At 41.3% G+C, this 23506-nt stretch overlaps 1 protein-coding gene across 3 annotated transcripts; it reads right to left on the bottom strand.

Moving 5' to 3' along the window:
• Nucleotides 1-23506, bottom strand: LOC138622807 (SITS-binding protein). Of its 3 annotated transcripts, XM_069701871.1 has the most exons (11): nucleotides 23176-23506; nucleotides 22446-23097; nucleotides 20769-20940; nucleotides 10171-10378; nucleotides 9839-9989; nucleotides 7251-7448; nucleotides 6569-6837; nucleotides 6297-6433; nucleotides 5316-5437; nucleotides 3347-3526; nucleotides 1-3145 (listed from the first exon to the last, which is right to left on the bottom strand). In XM_069701871.1, exons 2-11 carry the CDS (start codon nucleotides 22914-22916, stop codon nucleotides 2972-2974), a joined length of 2082 nt encoding a protein of 693 aa, XP_069557972.1. In that variant the 5' UTR covers nucleotides 22917-23097; nucleotides 23176-23506; the 3' UTR covers nucleotides 1-2971. The 3 variants fall into 3 exon arrangements, with proteins under 3 accessions (XP_069557972.1, XP_069557971.1, XP_069557973.1); XM_069701870.1 differs by having other exon boundaries at nucleotides 22446-23506; XM_069701872.1 differs by lacking the exon at nucleotides 1-3145 and having other exon boundaries at nucleotides 3445-3526; nucleotides 6301-6433; nucleotides 22446-23506.

Raw genomic sequence — 23506 nt, 5'->3', positions numbered from 1 at the left:
TGAAGTAAGAAAATGTAAACTTTATTGCAACTTTGTCATTCTACCTTCTCTGATTTACAGAAGAGAAAAACACTTATAATGGCACAGTCATCGTAATATGTACATTGCTGATACTGCAATAATCCAGACACTTGTGTTGTCCAGATTTAAGAGTGGCATATTAAGGCACATGGTTCGCTCAGTCTGTACAGGGAAGGAATAACACATCAAAGCTTTTCCTGCAACATATTATGTGAACATACCACAGCGTTTCATAAAGGCATTACAACAGGAACTTGAAAAGCTCCTCACTCAAAGGGCTGTGGGAAATCACAGTTTGTCCATTGTGCATTCTGCTCTAGGAGAGATTAAGACGTCAATGTGTTCACAACATACTGCGTTGCACTAAGACATTTGGTGATCTGATAAGCTTTCATTAGACCTGAGTGTTTGAGTTGATACAGTAAACTAGTTCGATCAAAGTTTCACAATCAGTTTAGTGGTCTAAGTGATAAGTTTCCAGAGTCTGTATCATCACTGCTGGCCAGCTAAGATCGCCTCGTGAAGAACAAATCAATGAAGAAAAATACTGACAAAGAGCACTGTCGACTAACCAACCATATATAGAGCAATGCATCATGGTATAAAGATTATTACATTTCTTCATGGGCTGACTTTGAATATAATCACAATCATTTACATGTCATTCGCTTAGAGCATCAAGTCAGTGTTCAAACAACATGAGATATTCTGTTACATCTAAACTAATAAACTGAAGAAAGCTACATGTTGCTACAAGCACAGTTCAAAGAGTTGGCTAAGTCAAGGTACACCTGAGGGCAGAAACTGAATTACTCAAGAAGGTTTGTGCCAGGCGGCCACTGCACCTCTATCATTTCAAATGTCAGGTCATGCTTTGGACTATTTCAGGTAAATCGAGCAAAAATATGTCTTTTTCTTCTGTAGCAGGGCTGAATGCGATGCTCTCATATGCAAACAAGAGGCATAATTTAAGAGAGTATTGTATTTATGTATTTTTGTTCAACATTTGGGGAAATAAGTTTTGATTTGATGTTTTGCTGAGAGTTTGATGAGAAAATTGATACCACTCTCTTATGTACCTGCAGTAGTTCGCTGAAGTACCACAAAACAATTATCTTAGCCTAAAAACCGAAGAATCTTCCCTCCAAGAAAAAGTCCCGTAGTCTATGTAAGCAAACAGAACTGCAAGTTGTTGTCTTTACAATTTGTTTTTGTTGATATTAAGCATTATAATGAGCATTATAATGCTTAATATCAACAAAAACAAAAACAAATTGTTAAGCAATTAAGCATTATAATGAGCATTATAATGCTTAATATCAACAAAAACAAAAACAAATTGTAGTTTTACAAGTGTTGGTTGCCAAACTCCGTTAACTTTGGACCAGGCTAGTTGTTTCCCTGCATCTCTGGTCTTTACATTGAGCTAAGCTAACCGGCCGCTTGTGGTAGCTTCATATTTACAAAACAGACAGGAGTGACATCAGTCTTTTAAAAAATAAAAAACTGAACATGTGTATTTCCCCAAATGTCAAGCTTTTTCGTTAAAATGTCCTTTCCACTTGTGATGTGTCATCAGCAAGGCTTTCTTCAGAACTTCATTTGGCTCCCATGAAAAAGCATTTCAACACAACAACAGTCACATAGTAAAAAAAAAAAAAAAGAGCCACCTATTTAAAAGCCCTCGCTGCAGCAGGTTACTAGGAAGGTCAAATTTAATCTAAATATATGTATAGTTACAATGACAGCGGCTTGGCCTCAAAGTCCATCTGGCGGGACATGTATGTCCAACAGAGTGGCACGTCAATAAACTAAATCAAAAAATAATCTAAGAATATGTGTTTAGAGGTTACTGCAGCCCCTTCTCATTCACAGGGTGTCAAGTAGCCTAATTCTGTTTTGTCACAGCCGTGGGTGTCCGAGTGATGCACACATGGTGCGTTTTGTGTTATGCACAATGTGACAAGGCCGTTCGAAGCGGGTCATAAGGAGGAGATCTGGGGTGGCTGGACGGAACAAACCCGGGACTTTCTCTCAGAAGTTAACATGGATTTCATTGAAATAATCCAAACCATGTTCTTTTCCAAACCCTAATCAATCATTTTTGTTGCATAAACCTGGCCAAAAGGCAACCGTGTCAAATTTAACCCAATCCATGACCTTTCCCCAACCATAACCATGTGTTTTTTTTCGTGCCTAAATGTGAGGCACCTTGTGCGGCTTTGAAGAAAGAAAACAGCATTATTTGATTCCCTGGGAATGAGAACATGTTGGTTATCGTGTGTCTGATGAATTTATAAAGTAGTGAAAATCCATAACTTGAGGTACATTCATAAAATATCAGCCTTTCAGCCTGATAAGTTCAAGTAAAAGCCTTTCCAATGAGTAAGCATGACATACACGTCTGTCCCCGTGTGCAGGTTTCTGTGACCTAGTTTCATCCCAGTCTGTATTTCCATCGAAAAAGCCCTTTTAAACATCGTCCTTTGTCTATCTATATGTTCATTTGGTCTTCTTGAGAGATTCAGATTCTTTTAAGCAAACAAAAAGGCTTGCTTTGTTCCTCCTTAATCAAGAGAGCCAGCAGCAACAAAAAAATGTAAAGACTGTAGAAATGCAGTATGTAAACACACAGATTTCTCCGGAACTATACAAAAAAGAAAAAAAGAAAAAGCAGAGCGGATTAAAAAGTCCGGAAACAAATCAGCCAAGAGGTAAAACAGATTAACATTTTTAAAAAAGGAAGAAAAAAATACAAATACTTTTGAACTGTAAAGTGCAAGTATAAAAAAAAAAAAAAAAAATTCTACATATCATCTCAAGACAGAGCCTTGAGACAGGGTCAATGGTCTTTAGTGGAAAAGTGCAAGTTGAGAACAGCACAAGTATTTTCTTTTTAAAAAGAATTTGATTAAAAACAGTATCAGGATAAGTCACTGACATAAGTGACTCAGCTTCTCCGTAAGAAAACGGCCACCTCTTCCAGGGGCACTGGGTAGTCCTGTAGAAACGTCCCGCCGTCGAACACCTGCGCGTTCCGGCTGTCCTGCCATTGGAAGCCCCCGTCAGGTAAATAGATATCCCTCTGCACTGCCCCCTTCTCCACCACTGGTGCCACCAGGACCTGGAAACACACACACACACACACACACACACACACACACACACACACACACACACACACACACACACACACACACACACACACACACACACACACACACACACACAAGCTGCAGTTCATTTCTTCACTATCGGATGCCAAGTATATCAGATGCTGACTGAAGGAACTCAATCCCCTCCCATCAGAACACCATTAAGTCACCTCGTCTCCGATGAGGAACTGGTCATCGATGGTGAAAGTCATGGGGTCACTGGGACTGAGCCACCACATCGGCCGGTAGATGGGGTTTCCCGTCATTTGCCACTCCTCTGCATACTTTTCTATCAGCGGTACCACATCCCTCTGGTGCTTCGCTATGTAGGTCCGAGTTAGGTTTAGCACCTTTGAGAAAAACATAAACTTCATGAGGAAAAATGAGTAAGAAGTTTAGTCATAGAAGGACGGATCATTGTCTGCCTTTTTGTCAAACTGTATTTTCACTCAGAACCATTTATTGTATGCCTTTTCAAGAAATCTAGAGCAACAAAAAAAAAAAAAAAAATGGAAGCCCTTTCCTAAACTAAATCATCTACCACAAGTATTTCAGGACAAGAATAATATTGACAATGAGGTCTGCTAAGGACATTTGTGCCATCTCTATATGCAGACATGCAGACGGAACTGAATAGCAGCTCATTGTTGACACAGTGGTTTTAACACTGTTCAAGTCCTCCTCCTGTCTCACTCTGGCCAAACTACTCCGGCATTCCTAAAAGGGTCACATCCTCTTCAGCGTCCCATGACAAAAACAAAAGTTGACCGCATCTATAAAAAAAATGTATTTTTATGAGTTGGGATAGAGAACATTTGTAGGAATGAGCTTGAATCACAGCCCGGGTTTGAGTAGATCTGTTCTCTAATTGAGAAGTCAGGCATGTGTGTGGGTTTGAGGTTTTATTGCTATTTGATTCCAGTGTGGTCGCTGCTGTGACCTGTCTGTGACTGAGTGAAGTCTCACACATTCTGGAAATAAAGGTGCACCACATTTAAACGACAGTAAAATGCCCATACAGGAGTCATTTATCATGTGCAGTGCAGCAGTCTATTCTCCACTAAACATCTCCTCAGTCTCACTCCATCGGGGTTTATAAATTGAAGGCCATGCAAGAGACCAAAATGGAAAACATTGCTGCTGTCAAACATCTAGCTATCCAAAAGGCCTATTTTTTTTTATCTTTGTCACGCAACACAAGTCACAACCAATATATTTTGCTGCCTGCGTCCTCTCCTAGTGGAAAATAAATTCAGTTGATCACTCCCACTCTGTCTTACTTGTCAATTACTCATGGAAATCTTAATTGCCTCAATAAAGTATTTTTCCAAGACTTGTTCTCAAATTCATTATCATTCCTGCTGAAGTGGCCGTTGAGAGTGAGAGTGAGCCATAAATCTAGAATAAGGAGAGTAATTCAGAACAGATGGACCCTTAACCACAGGTGAATGAGATGAGGAAAGGCGGGAAGGGCAGGGGGAAGGGCAGGGGGAAGTGTGTGTGTGTGTGTGTGTGTGTGTGTGGGGGGGGGGCTTTATCCTCTCAAGAAACATCAAGTGTCTTTCTGTTCAGGAACCTGAGCTCTGGTACCACATTGTCAAAAGTATCAATTCATGTCACCGGAGAGGGCAGGCCTTGTTTTCCTGCTGTGCACGGTGAATAGCACATTCCTGATTTCCAGCAGAGAAGGACAGGGTTGAGTCCTGCCTCTCCTACCAGGTCTGAGTTTGGATAGATCAGGTCTCAGCAGCTCCTGAGGCTCCCCTGCAAAAGTATCGGTGGGAACTTCTCGGCACTGACCCTCAAAACTGACGGGGAAGGCTGCTCGGTCAATAAACTACTTCTCTAATGTCTATTTTTCTTTTTCAAAAGCAGTGTGTGGAAGGAAAGATAATCTCCCACTCCCTTTTAGAACATCTAATTGGCAGCTTTCACACCTCACTTGACTTGGTCTTTCCACAAGTGAAAATCTTGTTAACAAGTCTGGAAAAGAACGTGAACCTACTATGTTGTTCACATCGTAATTACATCGAATGTGGATGAGGCAGCTATAATGTCACTCAACTCAGTCTGACTGCTGGTGGGCTACATAGGAGCTCTGACTGCGTTGTAATGTGTGCTCAGTTCATGGTTGTGTACCTGGTCCTCCCCGCAGACCCAGGGTGGTGTGTGGAAGCTGATAACAGGGAGAAAGGCTGCGATCTCCAGCCAACGGATGAACAACTCCTCATCTGTGACCAGATCTCCAGACAGAGAGCCGCCTGTGCAGAGAGACAGAGCAGGGACAACGGCAGAGAAAATCATGAATTAAACAGTTGGTACACTTCCTACCTAATTTTTCTCTGTGGTTATTGAAATGGGCAAATATAAGAGTAAACAGATTATGGGATATTGGTCCTCTGGGAGAAGTTAGTCCTATTTTCTTTTGTTCTGGGTGCCAATCCATGAATCAAAAAGATGATCAAAAATTAGAACAATTCTATATTTTTGTCTGAAAGGAAAGCAAAATGGACTATTTAATATTTGATGATACATTCTAATCAATTTGGAGATAAACTGAAGCAACTATTGCACTTAGATTTTCTTAATATTTTAATGAAAAGTAAATTAACTAGTTTATATGCTGATATAAAAAAAATATGATTTAAGACAAGGATTAAGAAGTGATCCAAATGCAGCTCTCACAACTGTCACAGTAATGGATAGATTAAATTCACAATCTAAAATGTTTTATGTGCAATTACAGTACATCAAACGATCTCTTCTGTCTGTGCTCCTGACAGCTCCCTGTTTTCTCCACTTCAAAGTAAATAGTTTTCTCCCAGACATTGTCTGCCTGTCAGCCTGCCTGTCTGTCTGCCTGCCTGTCTGTCTGTCTGCCTGTCTGCCTGTCTGTCTGTCTGTCTGCCTGCCTGCCTGTCTGTCTGCCTGGTTGCTTGCCTGTCTGCGATCCACCATCAGAAGAATTTGGAATATTACAGGAATACACTTGATTTTTGTGCCAGAAACCAGAAGCTCAGATCAAATCAGAACCTTTTTTTTTTTTTTTTTTTTTGTAAAAGGCAAAATTTCATCATAATACTAGAAAGGAGAAAAATTACTCAAAGGCTGTGGTATTACCTACTGCATCAGGAATGAGGAAGTTGTATCCCAGCAGAGTGTGGTGCAGCAGGGAGGGAATGATGGCCTTCAGGCCCATCGGGCTCCAGTCCGACTGCGAGGGGGTCATCCTAACAAACAGCGGCTTGTGGCTTGACCTGAGACACAGAAAGAAAGAATCGTTACAAACATGAGCATACCTTAAAACGAAAAGCACGCTGAAGGAGCAATGTCAAGATAATGAAGATGTACTGGGAGAATGCCTGTTGATGGAACATGTTTGCGGGCCTTACCTCATCCCTGCTGTCACGATGGTGGAGTCTCCTATCCTGGTAGCCAGGTCAGCCAGCAGGCTGATGTACTTGTCTCCGCCCAGACCCTGTGGCGGCCGCAGCGCCTGCTCCTTGAACAAATTTCCCTCGCCCCCCTCCAGCAGGATGTACTCCATTCCTAGATGGGCCTGCAGGGATCCCACCCTGTCCAGGAACCAGCTCACCGCTCCTGGGTTTGTGATGTTCAGCTTTACACAGTACTTTCCTCGCCACTGACTCATCACAGGGACCTAATGGATGGAAGAACAGAGGAAATGGATTTTAATTGGAGTTTATTTTACACTGCTATTAGTTTGTCTGGGTAATTAGTGCCTCTTTCTGTTGCAATTATAGATTTTCTGGATTAGGCCATATTCACACTGCTCTGCGTTTTATCAAACTGGAAGTGGTGAATGAAGAGAGGTTGCAATGCAGATGGAAAGTATCATATTTGAAAAAAAAAAAAATCTGTGTCTGGATTCTTTTTGACAGAGTACTTGTAAGTTCAGGAAAGTTCATTGTTATGGAGAACTGCAGATGACATGGAAAATGTTTTCCATTATGTGAACACATCACAACAGAAAGAATGTGGATATTGTTTTGACTATTAAGGGGAGGCAACTCTGTACCAAAATGAAAATACAAAATGCCTAGCGGGTCTCACCAGCTGTCCCTGAGGGGCCGAGGGGAGACTGAGCCAATAGGCCTCGGTGCCGTCGATGAGGGAGGTGTGGAACTGCGTGGTGTCCACGCCCAGGAAAGGGGACAGGGTGATGGAAATGTTAAGAAGCTTGACAAGTGGGAGGTCCCTGGTCAGTCTCTTGGACATCCCCCTTTTCCTGCTGTTGAGGTAGTCATGGTCCTGCAGAGACACAGACAGATACACAACAATACTATATGACTGCAGGAACAGACCATGTGGGCACTTTGCTTTGCAAACCTGTGGCTGTGACAGTATGACCTCTGTCGGAACCATTTGACATATATCATAATCCTCTGGGATTTACATGCTTAAATCAAACAGAGATTTCAGATTCCATAACTGTGCAACAAAAACTCTTCAGAATATAAATGCTGACCCTAGAAGGTGAAATAGCTTTGGGAAGAAAGGCCAGATTAGTACATATTGTGTAATTTCTCAAGTTTTGTTCTGATATTTCAATTATTCTGCTTTTTTTTATTAAAAAGAAAAAGAAAAATATTGGAAAAGAAGAAAAAACATGGGCTAGAATATGGCCTTTTAAATTACATTTTTTTTTTTTTTTTTTTACAAAAAGCTACTTCATTTAGTGTCTAAGTGATAAGTGACAAACTTATTAATAAGTCAAATTTCCCAATGCCAGCAAGTCATTCCATGCTAATATGGAAACTGGGAAAGAAAGGTCATAGTGTGACTGATAATTTATGAATACTTGTAAAACTGGAGTGAAAGAGAGGATCATTGTTGCCAGTCACACTTCTGCAGAGCCTTACACTTCATGCACAACTTCAATTCCATAAGTTTCCATGCAGGACTATACACTTGACTGGTTCTTTATAGCACTAAGTGAGGGGAACAGGGCGATGCAGAGCCAACAAAACTGGTGGTTAATATCTTTGATGTACCAGAAAACCCGAGATTCTGGGTAGGAAAAAGAAACTCTTGTTCACTGAATGGTATCCCTCAACTGACATGTGTTATTCCTCCCATTTTCTCCCCCTCTCTCTGTTCATTCACACCTACAGAACTGGTAATGGGAACATACTGCTGCCATTGTGTCTGTGTATTGAGAGTTGCCTGAATTTCAGCTCGCTGATTGATGTGATTATGTGAAACTCCGCTGCTTTCTCTCCTGTTTCACTGTCCGGGTCAGATCGCAGCATCGAGCTGGTGTCAGGATCACCAGCTAGAGTTGGTCTTGGCTGAGATCCCTTCAAATCTCACCACACCCAGTTCTTCACCATCCTACAGTTACCACACTCAGAGCAACCGGAGATCTATTCAGAGAGGCTCTGTTTGTCTTCTCTCAAATATATTTGTTTTGCAGTGGAACATCAGCAGGTGTTGACACGGATCTACTTGACTGTGGTCCGGCGGTCTTGTTTCTGTATGCTTCGCAATAACATTCAAAGGAAGTAACTGGAAATGTAAAGCAATAACCGAAAGCACTGATATCGCAAAGAGCAGAAGAATATCACAAGCCCTTCTGTAATGAAAACACACTCACAATGGACCAAAATACAGCCAAGTAAGTTTAGAATACCTCAAATAATACTGCATTTACAGTCTTTAACATAATTCAAAATGTGTCCTGCAGGTATGCTCTTTTTTTAACATGAAGGCAATGGGGCCTAAACCATCTTTTTTTTTTTCTACATTGTGATATTTCAGTGCACCTGTCCTCCCCCCTTTCTTCCCTGCCTGTTTCCAGCGCTCTGGCGATCCACTTAAGAAAACTCTTTCATCTCTATTCCCGGCCAGTTGTGAGCCTCTGACCGATGAACCCTCACCAGCCTCGCTGCCCTGATGGTTGAAGACGAGGATTACGAGAATCAGCGGCTACACGGTGCATGAAATGTCTGACAGATGATGGTTGAAATTTGAACTTCAACGAGAATAGCAAAAGAACCAATATGCAAGATAACTAACAAAACTGCACTACTTATGTCAAGACTTGGTAATTAATGCTAAAACAGACTATTCAAATTATACATAACGCAAGGAGGGACATTTTTAATTTAATAAAATAACTGGCAATTAGGGAGAGGGACATTTTAATTTGATTGTAGAGGAGGAGGCCGATTGCTCCAAAAATCTGTGATGGTTTTATTAGGTATGTTTATTTTTATTTACACCTTCTGGTTTGCCAAAGCGACCACTAAATATGCAGTTAGTAAAAATTATAGGATTCTTTTATACTTTACCCATCCTTAAATTTAACTTCTTTAGTTAACTCATGATAACGTCTTCAATTTTGGAAAGTCAACACTTGAGGGTACCAGATCAACTTGAGTTGCAGCTTCAAGCCTCTGGCTACATTGAAATTAAATGACGAATGGATTGTTTTGGCTACCTGGCAACCATCCGCCCAAGTCCTCCACCTAACATTAGACAGTAAAAATTGTATTCTTGGATTGGGCATCCTTAAGGTGTAACTCAACCAGTGAGATTTTATCCAGAGCAGGCCTGCCTTTGAAAAATAATTGCCAAACTAGAACTCAATCTGTGATAGACTTTAAAGGCTGGAAGAAGAAATGGTGTTGAATATATACCATATCAGAGAGGAGGGTGGTGGAATGTTCATTGAGGCTGATGACTCCCTCCCCCAGCTGGTGTCTCCTCAGACGATTAGAGAAGGTCCTCAGCTCCCTCTCCACCTTCGGCCCTGAATCAACGGAGGCAAGCAACTTCCAGAACGGCAGCCTGTAGGACACAGAGGAATCATACGGGACCTGCTGCTCTGAGAAATGTTGATAAATAACCTCAAAGTTTCAGTCAGGGCTCACTGACCCCAGCAGTGCATCACCGTTGGATTTATTACGACAACAAGAAATTAAGCCAGCAGAGCCACATCTCCTCTAATCTTAATCTGAATTGAACTAACCACAGTGCTTTCATGTTGGGCAGCTCCCTGCTGTGCTCAGAGAGTTGTTGAACCGCTTCCTGGTGAGCAGCTTTCACATTGTGGGCCACACACACAGTGTACTGCAGAGGGAGTCGCTCCATACTAGGCAGTGACTGGAGGCAGAACTGCTGCCTGCTGTCCATCCCGAGCTGCAGGGGAATATCCGGAGAAACAAGAACTGCGACACCTGCGTGGAAGAAAGCAGAGAGGAGAGGGTACAGCACAGTTTATTACATCGTGCTTGTCAGAAATACATAAATCTGATGAACAGATTCTGGAGGTCTGATAAAAAAAAAAAAAAGATACAACAAACACATTGATGCAAGGAAAGGGCCAGGTGCTTTGTTAGTACATCAAAGGAGTCACGTGGTCGGTCTTAAATGAAGGCGAGTAGAGAATAGTGCAAGTATGAGATAGTCCATCGCAGATTCCACTTATATGACATCGTGCGCAAGTGTTACTGAGACCCGGTTGAGTATGACGGATGGAGTGTTGTGGGAGGTAGAGTGTAGGCTGTGTCAGCTGATATTGCTCCACTCAGATGTAAGAAAAACACTCCCTAGAATGAAATATGGCAGTATGCCGCTGGATGAGTTTACCCTGCGACTGCTGGCAACTTTTGAGTAGGTAGGTTACACTGCACACCAATGATAGGGGAGTCAGGTAGCCAGGAAAGTCACGCTGTTAGTAAAAAGGAATCTGCTTTTATTCGCTCGCTTTGTTTTGGGTTTGGTTCTGAACATTAAAACATGAGCACTACCTGTCCCCTGAACCTTTTATTCTCTCCCTATGACAAAAAACCCCCCAAGAAAACAAACTAAAAGGAACCCCGATGGTTAAATTAGTCAACTATAACCCCCTAAAAACCTGTGGGAATCCCCTATTTTTTCTCACACAGTATGAATATATAGTCCTTCAGAGGGTGTGTGAAATGATAAGATTATGTCTAGCAGAAAGTTGTGTCCGCAGACGTAGTTGCCCTGCAAGGAATGCCTTGTCCCTCTCAGGTTACCCCGACCCTCACCACTTCTCCCCCAGCCTGACTCCCACCTTCTCCCTCCCGGCTTTAACAACCTTCTCTTCCTCTCCGCTCTGCTCGGCTACAAGTCTGTCCCGTCTAAGGTCAGCAAAACCCAGGCTGGTATCGATATGTCGCCTTCAAACCCAGACTCTGACCCTGGCCGCCTGCTCCAGTTAAATCACAATCTGCTCAAAGTAATAGCCAAAATTGGGATTTTGAGATTTCTTGTTGATCAATAAACAGATTATACAGTCTGAGAAGCCGGTGAGAGCTTGGTTCACTTCAGCAACCCTCTCCAGTTTCAATGGGCTTACTGTTCTCATGAAGTCAGGGACCAGGAGCGGGCAGGATACTCATGTACCAGTTTATAATCAGATTAATAGTTTGGGAGATCAGTATTTAAGCACCGCATAAAGCCTGGTGAAGAGCCTTCAACCTCGGGGTAATTCTCACGTGTTTGCAACGGATAATGTCAAAGAGATACTGGTAACACCTCAGCTGCCTCTCACAAGGTATTAGGTCACCACCCAATTGCTTGTTGCACATTCAGAAATGGGAGATAAATGTAGATTTTTGCTAGGAAACATTCTTATACATATTATATTATATATATTCCTATATAAAATACTGCAAGAATTATAATTGCTCAGTGAATTTTTAATTAAGCCAAGGTGCTATGAAACTGTATATGTCTACTGTACAGTGGAGTAGAAGGCAGAGCAGTGGAGAAAATGTTATATTTTTAAGGGAATGCAGGCAGTGGAAATATAGGCAATAAAACTCCAGCAGACACCAAGCAACCTTGTCGAATGATGTGACGATACAGCGAGCTGAAAACAGTGTGTTTCACCAAAGTGTGCAGGGGATGGAAAGTGGAGTTAAGCTTGCAAGCACAACTTCTCTGATTCTATTTAGTTTTTATGGGAAGTGACAGTGCGGAACCTCAAGAAAATGGGACAACCTGGTCCAAGGCTGCTCGACCTATTATTCCATCCCTGATTAAACAAGCAGAAATGAAAGTTAAGTTTACTAAATCCTGTCTCAAAAGCACATGATTAAAAAAAAAAGAAAGCTTCTCCTTCTCATCCCTGGTTATTTACTGTAAATATCTTAACTCTAGATGCATTTACCGGAGAAAAGAAGGAACCAGTAAGTGTCATTTAAAGAAAGTGAAGCAGCTTTGAGGTTTGAGTTACCACCAAGCACCAAGGTGGGGTGCCCTGGAGTTTAAGGGGAAATGAGGAGGGGACCCTATTTTTAGAACAATTTCTTATAAATTCCAAGCTTCCCATAAAATATTTTCCACTTACTCTCAAAGGTGAAACTATACGCCTGACTGAAAGTATCCTCTCACCTTCAAAGCAGCAGCAAATGTAAAGATGGATGAAGTTTAATGGGCAGATTTCAATGATCTGACACACATTCCTAAATTTCACATCTAAATCGAATAACCCTCACACACACGTGAACATACGTGCGTTTTCTCGCACATTCACGCACACACTTCCTTTAATGGGAAGCTGTGGACTTCCAAGAAAAACAAAGCGTGACTTATGGGACCAGAAAGGTTCTGCACTTCCTCTCACTCAGTCTGAGCTGAAGGTTGCGTTGGGAGGTGGTAGTGGAGGTGACCCCATGGACCTTCTCAGGGGTCAGGAAGGTATTAATGTGACGTCTTGGTCCTTGGAGAGTGGCTGGTCTAAAGGAAAAGGCTGCTGCTGACTCCCTGCTGCTGTGGACCAGATGGGCTGCACTCCTTTACCTGTCATATCTAAGCTGTTATTTATGATACCCGTGCACGCGTACAACCCTGACTGGGGTTATAAAAATGTGCATTTAAACAGTAACTGCGTGTGTGTGTGTGTGTGTGTGTGTGTGTGTGTGTGTGTGTGTGTGTGTGTGTGTGTGTGTGTGTGTGTGTGTGTGTGTGTGTGTGTGTGTGTGTGTGTGTGTGTGAGTGTTTGGGCATGCATTTCCTTAACAATGGAAATTTAGTTTCTGTGCCCAACCTCAGGAAACTGATGGCCACAAAACTGGGATCTTGCCATGGTAGTAAATTTCCAATCCCTCTTATTGAAAAAATAATGAAACAGTAAAGAGACTTTCTCTGCTCTACTCCTATCATCAATCAGTTTTATTGTTTCAAGTGTGAGACAGTGTTCTGTACAAACATCACAAGTAAAAATGTGTCCTTCTCACTATTAATAGATTAGATGAGAAGATCCCAGATGTAAATACTTGATAGATAATGTAATCCAAAATTATTTTCTCATCCTTAATCGCTTCTTTTTGTACTTCTGAGATGACGAAGTTAGCATGTTTAATTTATATTAAGAAATGCTCGCCGAAACTGGAAACAGACTCAACATGACCTCCAACACATCTGACCACCGGCCTGCAGGTCTTTTGTTTCGACCCTCAGATACGACTCAAAGGAGTGTTTCCTACACTAAGCGTCCCTGGTTAGTTTTAGGAGCAAAACCCACCCGGCTCACTTGGCTAGTAAAATACCTATTTGAACTACGTTGTGTGTTAAAGTTAATGCATTTTTTTAAGTTAACCAATCTTTCGTTATGGCAACAGTAAATGCGTATTTTAAAAAAATCAATCCCCTGTCTTGATTGGAAATGGGAAACGAAATGTATTCTCCTGCACCCAAGTCCACACGTCCTCCTAACAAAGAAACACTCAGACAAAATAGACATTACTTGAGTTGAGACACTTCTTCCGGAAACTAGATTGTCAGTATCTAAACGACCGCTAGAGGATGCTTAATTTTAAAATGTAGCTATGGGCTGCAATAAGATACTTGCTCATGTAGAGGGTTGTGATCAAGCTAATACATACTGTAACTACATTAGAGGACAGAGGCTGCTCCATTAATACTCCATTTAAAAAGTCTCTCTCTACTGTCGCTGTCACACTCGATGGAAAATATAGGAGGTTGACTGAGGAGAATCTTTTGGGCGATTTTCAAACATTAGGTCTCTCATACAGGAGATGACAGCTTACTTCTAACAAAGCTTCGGTTGGCTAAGTAAGTCATTCTTGAGGTGTTTCACATCTTACTCGTCCAGGAGGGTGGAGGTTTCAGGGCAGCTGCCCATGCAGAGACCTCCTGGTGACCTATTGAGCAACACAGATGAGTGTTGTTGGGCAGATTGTTTTCCTTCAAGGAGAAAGCTTATATTTCTACATACATGTTACTCCTTGATCTCAGGTTAGTGTAAACACAATGAAAATGCCAAAGAAATACTCAACCGGAAGCTACAAAAAAAAAAAAAAAAACAACAACAACTACATTTAAATGTTATTTGGTACTAAACTTGTTTAAGCAAGCGGCCTCAAATAGATGTAAGGAGAAAATATTGGTATTTAGTCTCCCCACCCTGAACTATTCACTTGTAATTTTAAAAGGCCTAAAAGACAAAAAATATATATAAAATTAACTCTTGGTCCACTCACTGGTTTATTTCTGGTACTTTCTGTGACGCTTTCCACTCAGATTAGTGAATAACATTCAAATTCTGACTATAATTCTTGTCTGTTGTGGTTTCCTTGTTTCCTGTGCTTTTGCTTGCCATGAAACTCCATCATGGAAATTTGTCTTTTAGCTTGTTGTTCTCTTCCTTGTCACTACAAAGCTGTGTTGTATCAAATAAAGTTGATTAAGTGTCATTATCTGAAAAGAGAAAAGTCAAAACCCATGATGCTTTAATCCCTATCTCTCTGTTGTGCTTGGCTGCTTCCCTCTGAGATACCAAACAACAAATGAGCAGGAGCAGTAAAGTATCATCCCACATGGAAAGACTGAGTCAGAGAGAGAAATAAAGAAAAAGGAGGGAGCTGGTGATGTGAAGGGGAGAACAAAATTATTTTAAAATAAAAATTTGTGAAACCGTGGGCATCAGGAGAGTGAGAAAGAGGTCGTGCAGATTTCAGAATGCACTCCTATACGCATGTTTAGAAGGTCGTCTAATATCTTACAAAGTTGTCGTCAAGTCCTATGAGTCTTGCAGAAATTATATCTGATTATAATACTTCATCAAATGTAGCATGGAAAAAAAAAAGCTGATTTAAGGAGACAGAAGATAAATGACTGGCTGAGTGAGCACAACGGGCAACAGGGTAATGTCAAAGGTCAAAGTAACAGCTATCACACTGCCACGTAATAAAAACACACAGGATCACTCACAGCCCTTACTTGTAATGCTGGAACAAAGTACCTGCATTCAGACCATGGAAGAATGAGGCCCTTTGATTAAATTAAATGTTCATATTAGAAAAATATGAGAATGGAAAAACCTACCGAAGACAGAGGAGCTGGCAAATATGCTGCTCAAAGTGTTCCAACATCCAAAATAAGTATAATACATAATCTGATGCAATCATTCAAAATTAATAAATCATAGCTGTGTTTGTGTGGATGAAGGAAATGGATATGAATAAATGGTTTCTTTTGCTTATTATTAAACAAATCCATTGATTCTATTCCCTGAGCGTAAAAAAAAATCTCAAGTCCTTTTTATTCACTAATGGAAGCAATTTTTGGACTTCCCCATTACATTTTGTCCCCACACCATAACAACAAAACAAAAAATTCTGAACTTTGAAATATTAACGCATATCATTTAACCACTCAGTGTTTGGAAATGTGAACACTTCTATTTATCAGATAAACCTGATTTAACATTGAAAACACTGACAGCTTTGTCACTTAAAAATATATTCTGTCGAAACACGACTGTATTCATGCAAGCTACAGCACAGCTATCTTAGCTATATATTAAACCAGAGCTGGCATTAAAAAAGTCAGTAAATAGTACTATAGACTAAGTGGGTTGTTTTCAATATTACAACGGCTATTTATCAATTTAAATTGATAAATAGATTGCAGCTGTAATTTCATGAACAAAATCACCAATACACTATTACAAAATGCAGATGTATCTAAACATTTTAATTATTTAAATATCTTTATTTAGATAATAATGATGTTATCGAAGTAAATTAACAGATTATTTTAGGACAGGCACAGAGACACAGTACATGTTTACCGTGAGGCACGTTCAGTAGTTCATTTCTAAAGTTTATGGTAGCTGCATGTCTGCTCATTAAAACATTGTAAAATTGTATATTCGTTGCAGAGATAAGCTTTGGGACACCTTCTTCTGAAGAGTCCCTTCTTACATTTTCAATGCAGGATGTGGCTTCAGTGATATCTAATCTGTCCTTAGTAGCTCAGTTGCTTTTGTATGGATAAAGACAGGTGGGGCTGTGACAAGTTCATCCAGTTGGCAACACGCTCAAATGTCACTCTACTGCACGGTTGCATGTATCTTCTCTGCTGTCTCTCTGCCTCACTTTTCTTCCTCTTCTTTACTTTGCAACTCTTTGTCTCTCGTCTTAATACTTAATATCCACAATTACTGTACGGTATGTTGTCTTTCATTTGTTCTGTCCCTCTGTGTTTTAACCTGTCAATCTTGCTCTTTAACCTTCCCCAGGAGTCCTCTTAGGTTAGTAACGTCAGTCACAGCTCCTTAGTGCCCACCACTTTTATAATGCGCCCCCATGCCTAACTAGAGTCAGTGAAGACAGATCCCATGCCCACACCTCACATGTATACGCGAACAGTCAGTGGGTTCAAACAGCTGTGAAGCTTAATGTCACATTAAAACTGCAGCCAAAGCAGACTGAGGAAGAAAGGCGGCATCATAGCGCTGATGAAGGCTTTGTGCCAAAATGCAGATTTGTCAGTCCATTAATTATAACTAATATTCACCAAAATGATCAAGACATGTGGGGACTATTTTACTGTTTTATTACCGTTGGACTACTGCCTTTCTTGAATCTGTTTTAGGGGAAACAAGCTGCAGTTCTTTTTCTGCCCAAATGAAACTCATCACAATACACTTAAGGACCCGATCAGTGCAAACCATATCATTGCTTTGCCAGTGCACTGAGTGCAGAGCTTGGAAATAGGGTCAAATCACAAGACATGACATTTTTGTTTGTTGGGGGCCATGCACTCACATCAGCTGCACTCATCCTGTTAAAAGCAATGCTGTTTAAACTTGGTTTGCTGAGAGTTGGTGTGGACAGCTGGATTTAAAAGCAGCCTTTCCATAGAGGAAACTGATCATACTCACTGAGGTGTAGAGTTACACATCATGATATACAGTACATATTTACAGCTGAATTCACTTTAGCAGCCATACTGAAAGCCCTGTCTCTTTGTTTTATGTGCGGTGCTCTTGGAAAAACAACTAACAAAAAACTTGGCTATAAATGACACCGAACCTACATAAAAAAGATTTACTTTGTATGTTGTCTTCATTTTACATTCTGTAAGTAATTTTTTGCTCCTGCATTCAATTAGACTTGGTCGATTGACATGAAAAAATAATAACCTTTTCACTGCCAAAATGCGGAACAATTCAATAATCTGTTTAAGCTTTCACACGGTTGCATAAAGTCACAATTTCCCATAATGATCTTGTTTACTATCCACCCATAAATGTGGATTTTTTTTTTTTAAATTTTTAAATTTTTTTATCCATAAAAGCTACTTCAATTGTTTCCTGTCTTGAAGCTATAAACCATAACAATAACACAGTTATGACTCTACTACATAGTGCTGTTTGTTGCAGCCGCAGTCATACTGCAGTTTAAAATGTAACGACTCAGGAGCTGCTTTTGTCAGAAGAGGAGGATGGACACAGCTGATGCAGTCTGATGTTTTTGGATGAGGATAAAGTGAAAGAAATGGTCATCATATAGTCATTCAGCTATGCAGACAGAAGAGATAAGGTAGCAATAATTGTTTTTCAACTTCTCATGAAAGTCCACGTCCAATGCCTCTCCAAGGTCTTGCTATCTGGAACACTCCTGGTATATTATTTACATAAACTGGGAAACTTTGCACAATAATCAATCATTAAGCAACCACTTTGTTGAGCACAACAGTGCAGATGGTTATGTGATTATTTTGCCAGGATGGCTGCTTGTATTTGATTTAATCAACTATTTATTCAAAGTATCTGACTTATGTGGTGTGCATAATTGCAAACTGTAGTTTGTGATCGGTGAGTAATTGATACTGAAAGTCAGTCAACTTAAGGGAAGACACTCCTGTCAGAATCGAAGAGAATTCACTGAGTCATTGATCTTCCTCACTGGAAATAATCCATGGCTGGATTCTCATTGTACTGGTTCAAATGCACGTAAATGATTTGTTTGAGTTTCATATATTTCCTTTCTGCAGTGGTCTGAGGAGGTGGGAAATTTGGTGTCAGTCTTAAAACACTAACACAGCAGTGTATCATTAGATTGTCTCTCATGCATACTACATCTAGTATACCTTCTCACCCGGATATACAGTGAATCACCAGAAGAAGAAAAATCCCTCCCTGCAGTTCAAAGAAATATCACCTTTCTACCTGCAGCACAGCCCTGTATGCGTCTGATGGTTACACCCTTGTTAATGGTGTGATTTACAGTACATACTCGAATCCACTGGTGATATAAATATCAGTATGAAGGGTGTCAGTTTACTACACCGACACCAGAGTGATTAGGTTGTTGGCAAATGAAGAAAACACATGAACGTTAGCGTCTTTTCATCTGTGGAACACAGAATGATGATGAATGTGGTCACCCGGAGAGGTTGTGAAACTTTCTGAAAATATGGCACATTAGAACAAATCTGACACAGCCCAGTCTACACATAGTTGGGCCGACTTAATTTTTTAACTCGTGAGCTGTTTGCACAAAGAAAAAAGGCTGCACATCCTCCTGAACCAATTTACAGGAAATAAAAGGAAAGCAGCCAAGTACCAATTTCAATGTCTTCAACTATGGAAAATGATTCTCTCTGAGACCAAGTGTGCACATTGTGAAAATCCAAGAAAATCCAAAGACATCCTTCAACTTTTAAGCAAGATATCACGTTAAATATACCTTTAATGCTCCAACAGGCGTCATTGTCATTGCTGAGCATCAGTTTGCTATCTTTGGGGCTCCGTGTCTGTGAGTGGTTACTCGGCAACATTTAAACTGTTGTTCTCATTCGGGTCTCATCTCAACTGTGTGTGAATGTGTGTGTGTGTGTGTGAGAGTGTGTGTGTGTGTGTGTGTGTGTGTGTGTGTGTGTGTGTGTGTGTGTGTGTGTGTGTGTGTGTGTGTGTGTGTGTGTGTGTGTGTGTGTGTGTGTTTTTCTCAGTGCAAAGCTAAAGAGAGAGGGTCCTGATAATTACTGACGTCCTCTCACAAGGTGGAAAAGGGATTTGAGTCATGTGACTCTCTTGTTAAGCCTGACACTGTTACGTAACATCCCAAAATGTGTATGCGCGTGTGCATGTGTGCATTTGTTTCTGTCAGTCTGTGAATGAATGTGTGTGAGGATACTGCTAACAATCAGTGAAGTCATAACAGATGATTGTTTGTATCACCTCGCTGGCTGATGTCATGCCCTCCACGGAGCATTTTAATTTTGTAGCTACTAATACAACATAGAACTACACATGCACACAATTACTGACAAACATATTCACTTTACGCCAAAGAAATACACCTTGAAATGTGCATGTATGCATTTTCCAATCAATGTTAGTCTGATAAGAATAATAACAATCCCATATTTATTTCAAAATAACAATGACTGGTTAGTTTGAGCAGCAGCTCAGAAACCAAACACCTCATAAAGACAACCTGTGAGTCCAAAGTTACTGAGATTAATGCAAAACTCTCTACCACACTGCACACACTGCACACGTTCCTCATCAGTCGCATTAACCATTCACATCCGCTAGTGGTCCCTGCCTCCCCCCTTTAACCTCAGGATAAAATCTAACACCCCCCAAAATAACCTGGTGAGTTATAAGAGTCAGCAGGGCCCTCATCCAACCTGCCCTTTTAATAGAAACAAAAGGCAATTACCCTGGTATCCCTAAGAGTTAATTTAAGATGCTAAAGGTGATTTGCTTCCCTTTGTAGTCTAATCTCTAAATTAATAAACTCGGATGCTACAGACAGTATTGAGTTACACTCTATTTGTGGGCCAGCCCACCAATCCACTCAGTGGTGTGTGTGTGTGTGTGTGTGTGTGTGTGTGTGTGTGTGTGTGTGTGTGTGTGTGTGTGTGTGTGTGTGTGTGTGTGTGTGTGTGTGTGTGTGTGTGTGTGTGTGTGTGTGTGTTTTGGGTGATGCTGCTTCTGGAGCCATTTCTTCTCAGCTAATGCACAAACAAACACTTACATGAAAGGTTAAGGGGGTAAGAAAACACAAAAACATCCACAGGGCTTCCCTCACGCCCTGGGATTCACGCCACAAATTGTATACCCGCTGTTGTGGGGGTCAGATTTCCGGAGCCCTTGTTTTAACCCTGCACCAACTGAAAGTGCAAGAAACAGCTGACCCTGTGTCATTTGAAAGATTTGAGAAGATCTCTCATCTTTTAATATGTGCGAAGAACAACAACTCCACTTTTGCAAATGAGATACTCTCCATTGACAGCAAATGTCAACTGGTACCAATCCCATCGGTGACCTCTTACCAGATGAGCCCAGGAAGTAGCGTTCCAGGGCAGAGCCGAAGCCAGAGGGATTGTCCTTCAGATCGCTGACGATGAAGGGCTGCATCGTGGCGTTTTGATCGTTGATCGGCCAGGTCTGACCTCGCACGCTGGCACCGCCATACCAGGACACGTTGGTCATGGAGAAGCAGTCCTGCAAGAAAACAGACACATGCATACACATGCAGTCACAAAAACATAGTGAGAGTGGAGGGTAAAACAGGAACTGAATATGACATTGATGCATTTGACTGGAAAGAGCAAATATGCAAAAGGAAATATATATAAACAAAATTTTGTGGAAGAAAAAAGGCACAATTGATGGGACAAGGAAATTCTGTTTTCCAGATTATTTTTGTTTTTCCACTCAAACACATCTCTAAAATAGCCACCAACATTTAGTGAATGTCACAACCTTTACAGAAGGTTTTTAAAAGCTTAAAAGCTCATGGTTAATGTCAATTTCATTTATGAATCAGTGGCCTATATGGAGAATATGGCTTTCTAATGCTATTCAATTTTATGTATTTTAGATGAATATTCAGCGTGTGTTACACTGGTGATAAATCGCACGGCACGAAGTGATGTGTGATGGCTGGTACATAAGACTGTCGAAGAAAGTATGGCACGCAGGAGGGATTGAGTGACAGAGGGTTTTCTAAGAGAAAGCTTCCCTCCCATATTTAGCTTTGGGACACAAATGTGCAGAATTGGAAGCTCATTTATTTCACGTCATCAAAATCTGTGCTCTGAAGGAGTTTCAAAAACAGGTGCCAAATGGTCACCTGAGAGGTACTGCATGGGCAGGATTTGGGAAATTAGAGGAAAATAGAGACGACTTTGGTTTGGAAAAGATTTTCTGTGAGCAGTCGCGCCACATGACAGGGAGTAATGGCGAGGAATGTTCCAGTGGGGACAGATTAACCTCCCCAAACGTCGCAATAGTTAAATGCCTTTGATAATTAAGCTGGGGGGGGGGGGGGGTACAGTAAGTACTGTGCGTGTAAAAATGCATAACAACTGTGACGAAGGCGCTTTAACACGAAATGTCTTCCACCCAGTGCAGTTAATAAGAGGGCTGTAGGAAGGGCAAAGGGATGAGAGAATCACGCAAACAAACAATACCACGTCAACTCAAGCGTCACGATTCTGTGTTGTTTCATACAATTTAATAGGATGTCGTAGTTATAAAAATTGGATTTCAAATCCATCTAAAGATCCCCAAAATAAAGTTTTCAGAATCACACAGGGTAAATAATTAATTCATACACAGCATTCACAAAAGAAAAGGATAAGTACACAATTTGTTAATACTGTATCTCCTTTCACTTGTTCTTAAGGATTCTCTGGTGCCTTAATAATTTTGTATAAGCAGGTGGAGGGTGAAAAATCGAGTAAATTGAGTTTCATCGCCGATGGAAAATAAATGTATAATGCACAAATCATCTGGAATAAGATTTATAGACTATGATATTGTTTTGACAGATTTTAGGAGGCTGCTCGTTAAATTTTACATTGTGCACAGTCATTTGCCAGTTAACGCTGAGTAAACTGCAAACTGAGACATCCTAGTTCTAATCTACTACTACTTTTTGCGCATCACATTTTGCGTAAAATGAACGGACTGGCCCTTGAGTGCAGGCTGCAGAGAAAACCTACCTTCAGCTCCACATGACAGTGCACCGGCGCCCAAGTCATACTGTAGCACTCCGTCTCCGTATCCTCATTCACCTCCAGCGAGATCTTCACCTCGGCCACGGAGTCCCACGTATAGCAGAATTCAGTTTTATTAAGCCAGCACAGGTTCCTCACGAAGGGAACCTCGATGTCGGGGTTCCCCACGTTCCCGACGTCAATTTCCACGTAGGTCTTGTCCTCCGTCAGGGTCTGAATGACCAGCGAGTGGGTTCTTCTCTCCCAGATCAGTCCGCTAAAAGTCCCCCTGAGGATCCAGTTTTTGTTGGGCTGGTCCACCACTTGCCAGTATATGATCCCGATGGTCATTACAAAGAAGACGGCCACCCCGAGACAGGCTATAGCTCCTTTCCAGGTCTCGTTCATCTCCTTCAATCCCGTGTCCCATGTTACCTCTGGGATGGGGCTAGGGTTCCTATTTCGAGCGTGGGGCATGTTGTTTTTTGAGATCAGCAAAGAATCAAACACAAAAAATGCTGCAGAAATCTCTGTGCGTCAAAAAGCTCTGCTGCTTCATCATGTCATGGTGTTTTCAGTGAGGCTGCAGTGTAACCAGTCTACTCTTTATCTTTACACCGTTTACACTGCTGTTTTTTTGTGTGCCAGCAACAGAGACCTGTCATGTGAAGAAAGCTGTGAGAGAAAAAAAAATCCAGCGAGGAAATAACACAGTATGAATGAACAGATAACTTACCACATACTGCTGCTGTTTTAAAAGAGTTGGATTTGTAAATTGCATTGGCTGCAGTGAGCTCATGAGCAGCCCCAAGCCGGGTTTGGCAGCAATGCCTACGAATAGCTCCTAAGACGCTGTCTTGCTTGCCCTGCACTTTCTGACGTAACGCCGGGTTGTTTCTTCAGACGAAAGGTAGAGAGAGGGAAATGGGGGATCAAGAGGGTTTGGCAGAGTCTTGGAGTTGCCCGCCGGGGTGAGGAGGCCACGGGCAGCCTGGGAAGGGAGGGACCCCCATGCGTGTTCGCAATCTCTCCCTGCGCTCTCCGTGCGTAAAGGCTGTGCAGGCTTG

This window comes from Brachyistius frenatus, unplaced genomic scaffold, assembly GCF_029030835.1.
Source record: "Brachyistius frenatus isolate BFR_SWC_R1_liver_20210118 unplaced genomic scaffold, ASM2903083v1 Contig_39, whole genome shotgun sequence".
In the NCBI taxonomy this organism is placed as follows: domain Eukaryota; kingdom Metazoa; phylum Chordata; class Actinopteri; family Embiotocidae; genus Brachyistius; species Brachyistius frenatus.
This window is presented reverse-complemented; position numbering and strand designations above follow the sequence as displayed.

Excerpts from the sequence above, each read along its gene's own strand:
- LOC138622807 (XM_069701870.1), bottom strand. The coding sequence starts at position 22,916 with ATGCCCCACGCTCGAAATAGGAACCCTAGCCCCATCCCAGAGGTAACA. Across the intron at positions 20,941-22,445 it reads ACTGTCATGTGGAGCTGAAG|GACTGCTTCTCCATGACCAA; the intron begins GTAGGTTTTCTC and ends GTTTTCTTGCAG. Across the intron at positions 3,146-3,346 it reads AGTTCCTCATCGGAGACGAG|GTCCTGGTGGCACCAGTGGT; the intron begins GTGACTTAATGG and ends GTGTGTTTCCAG.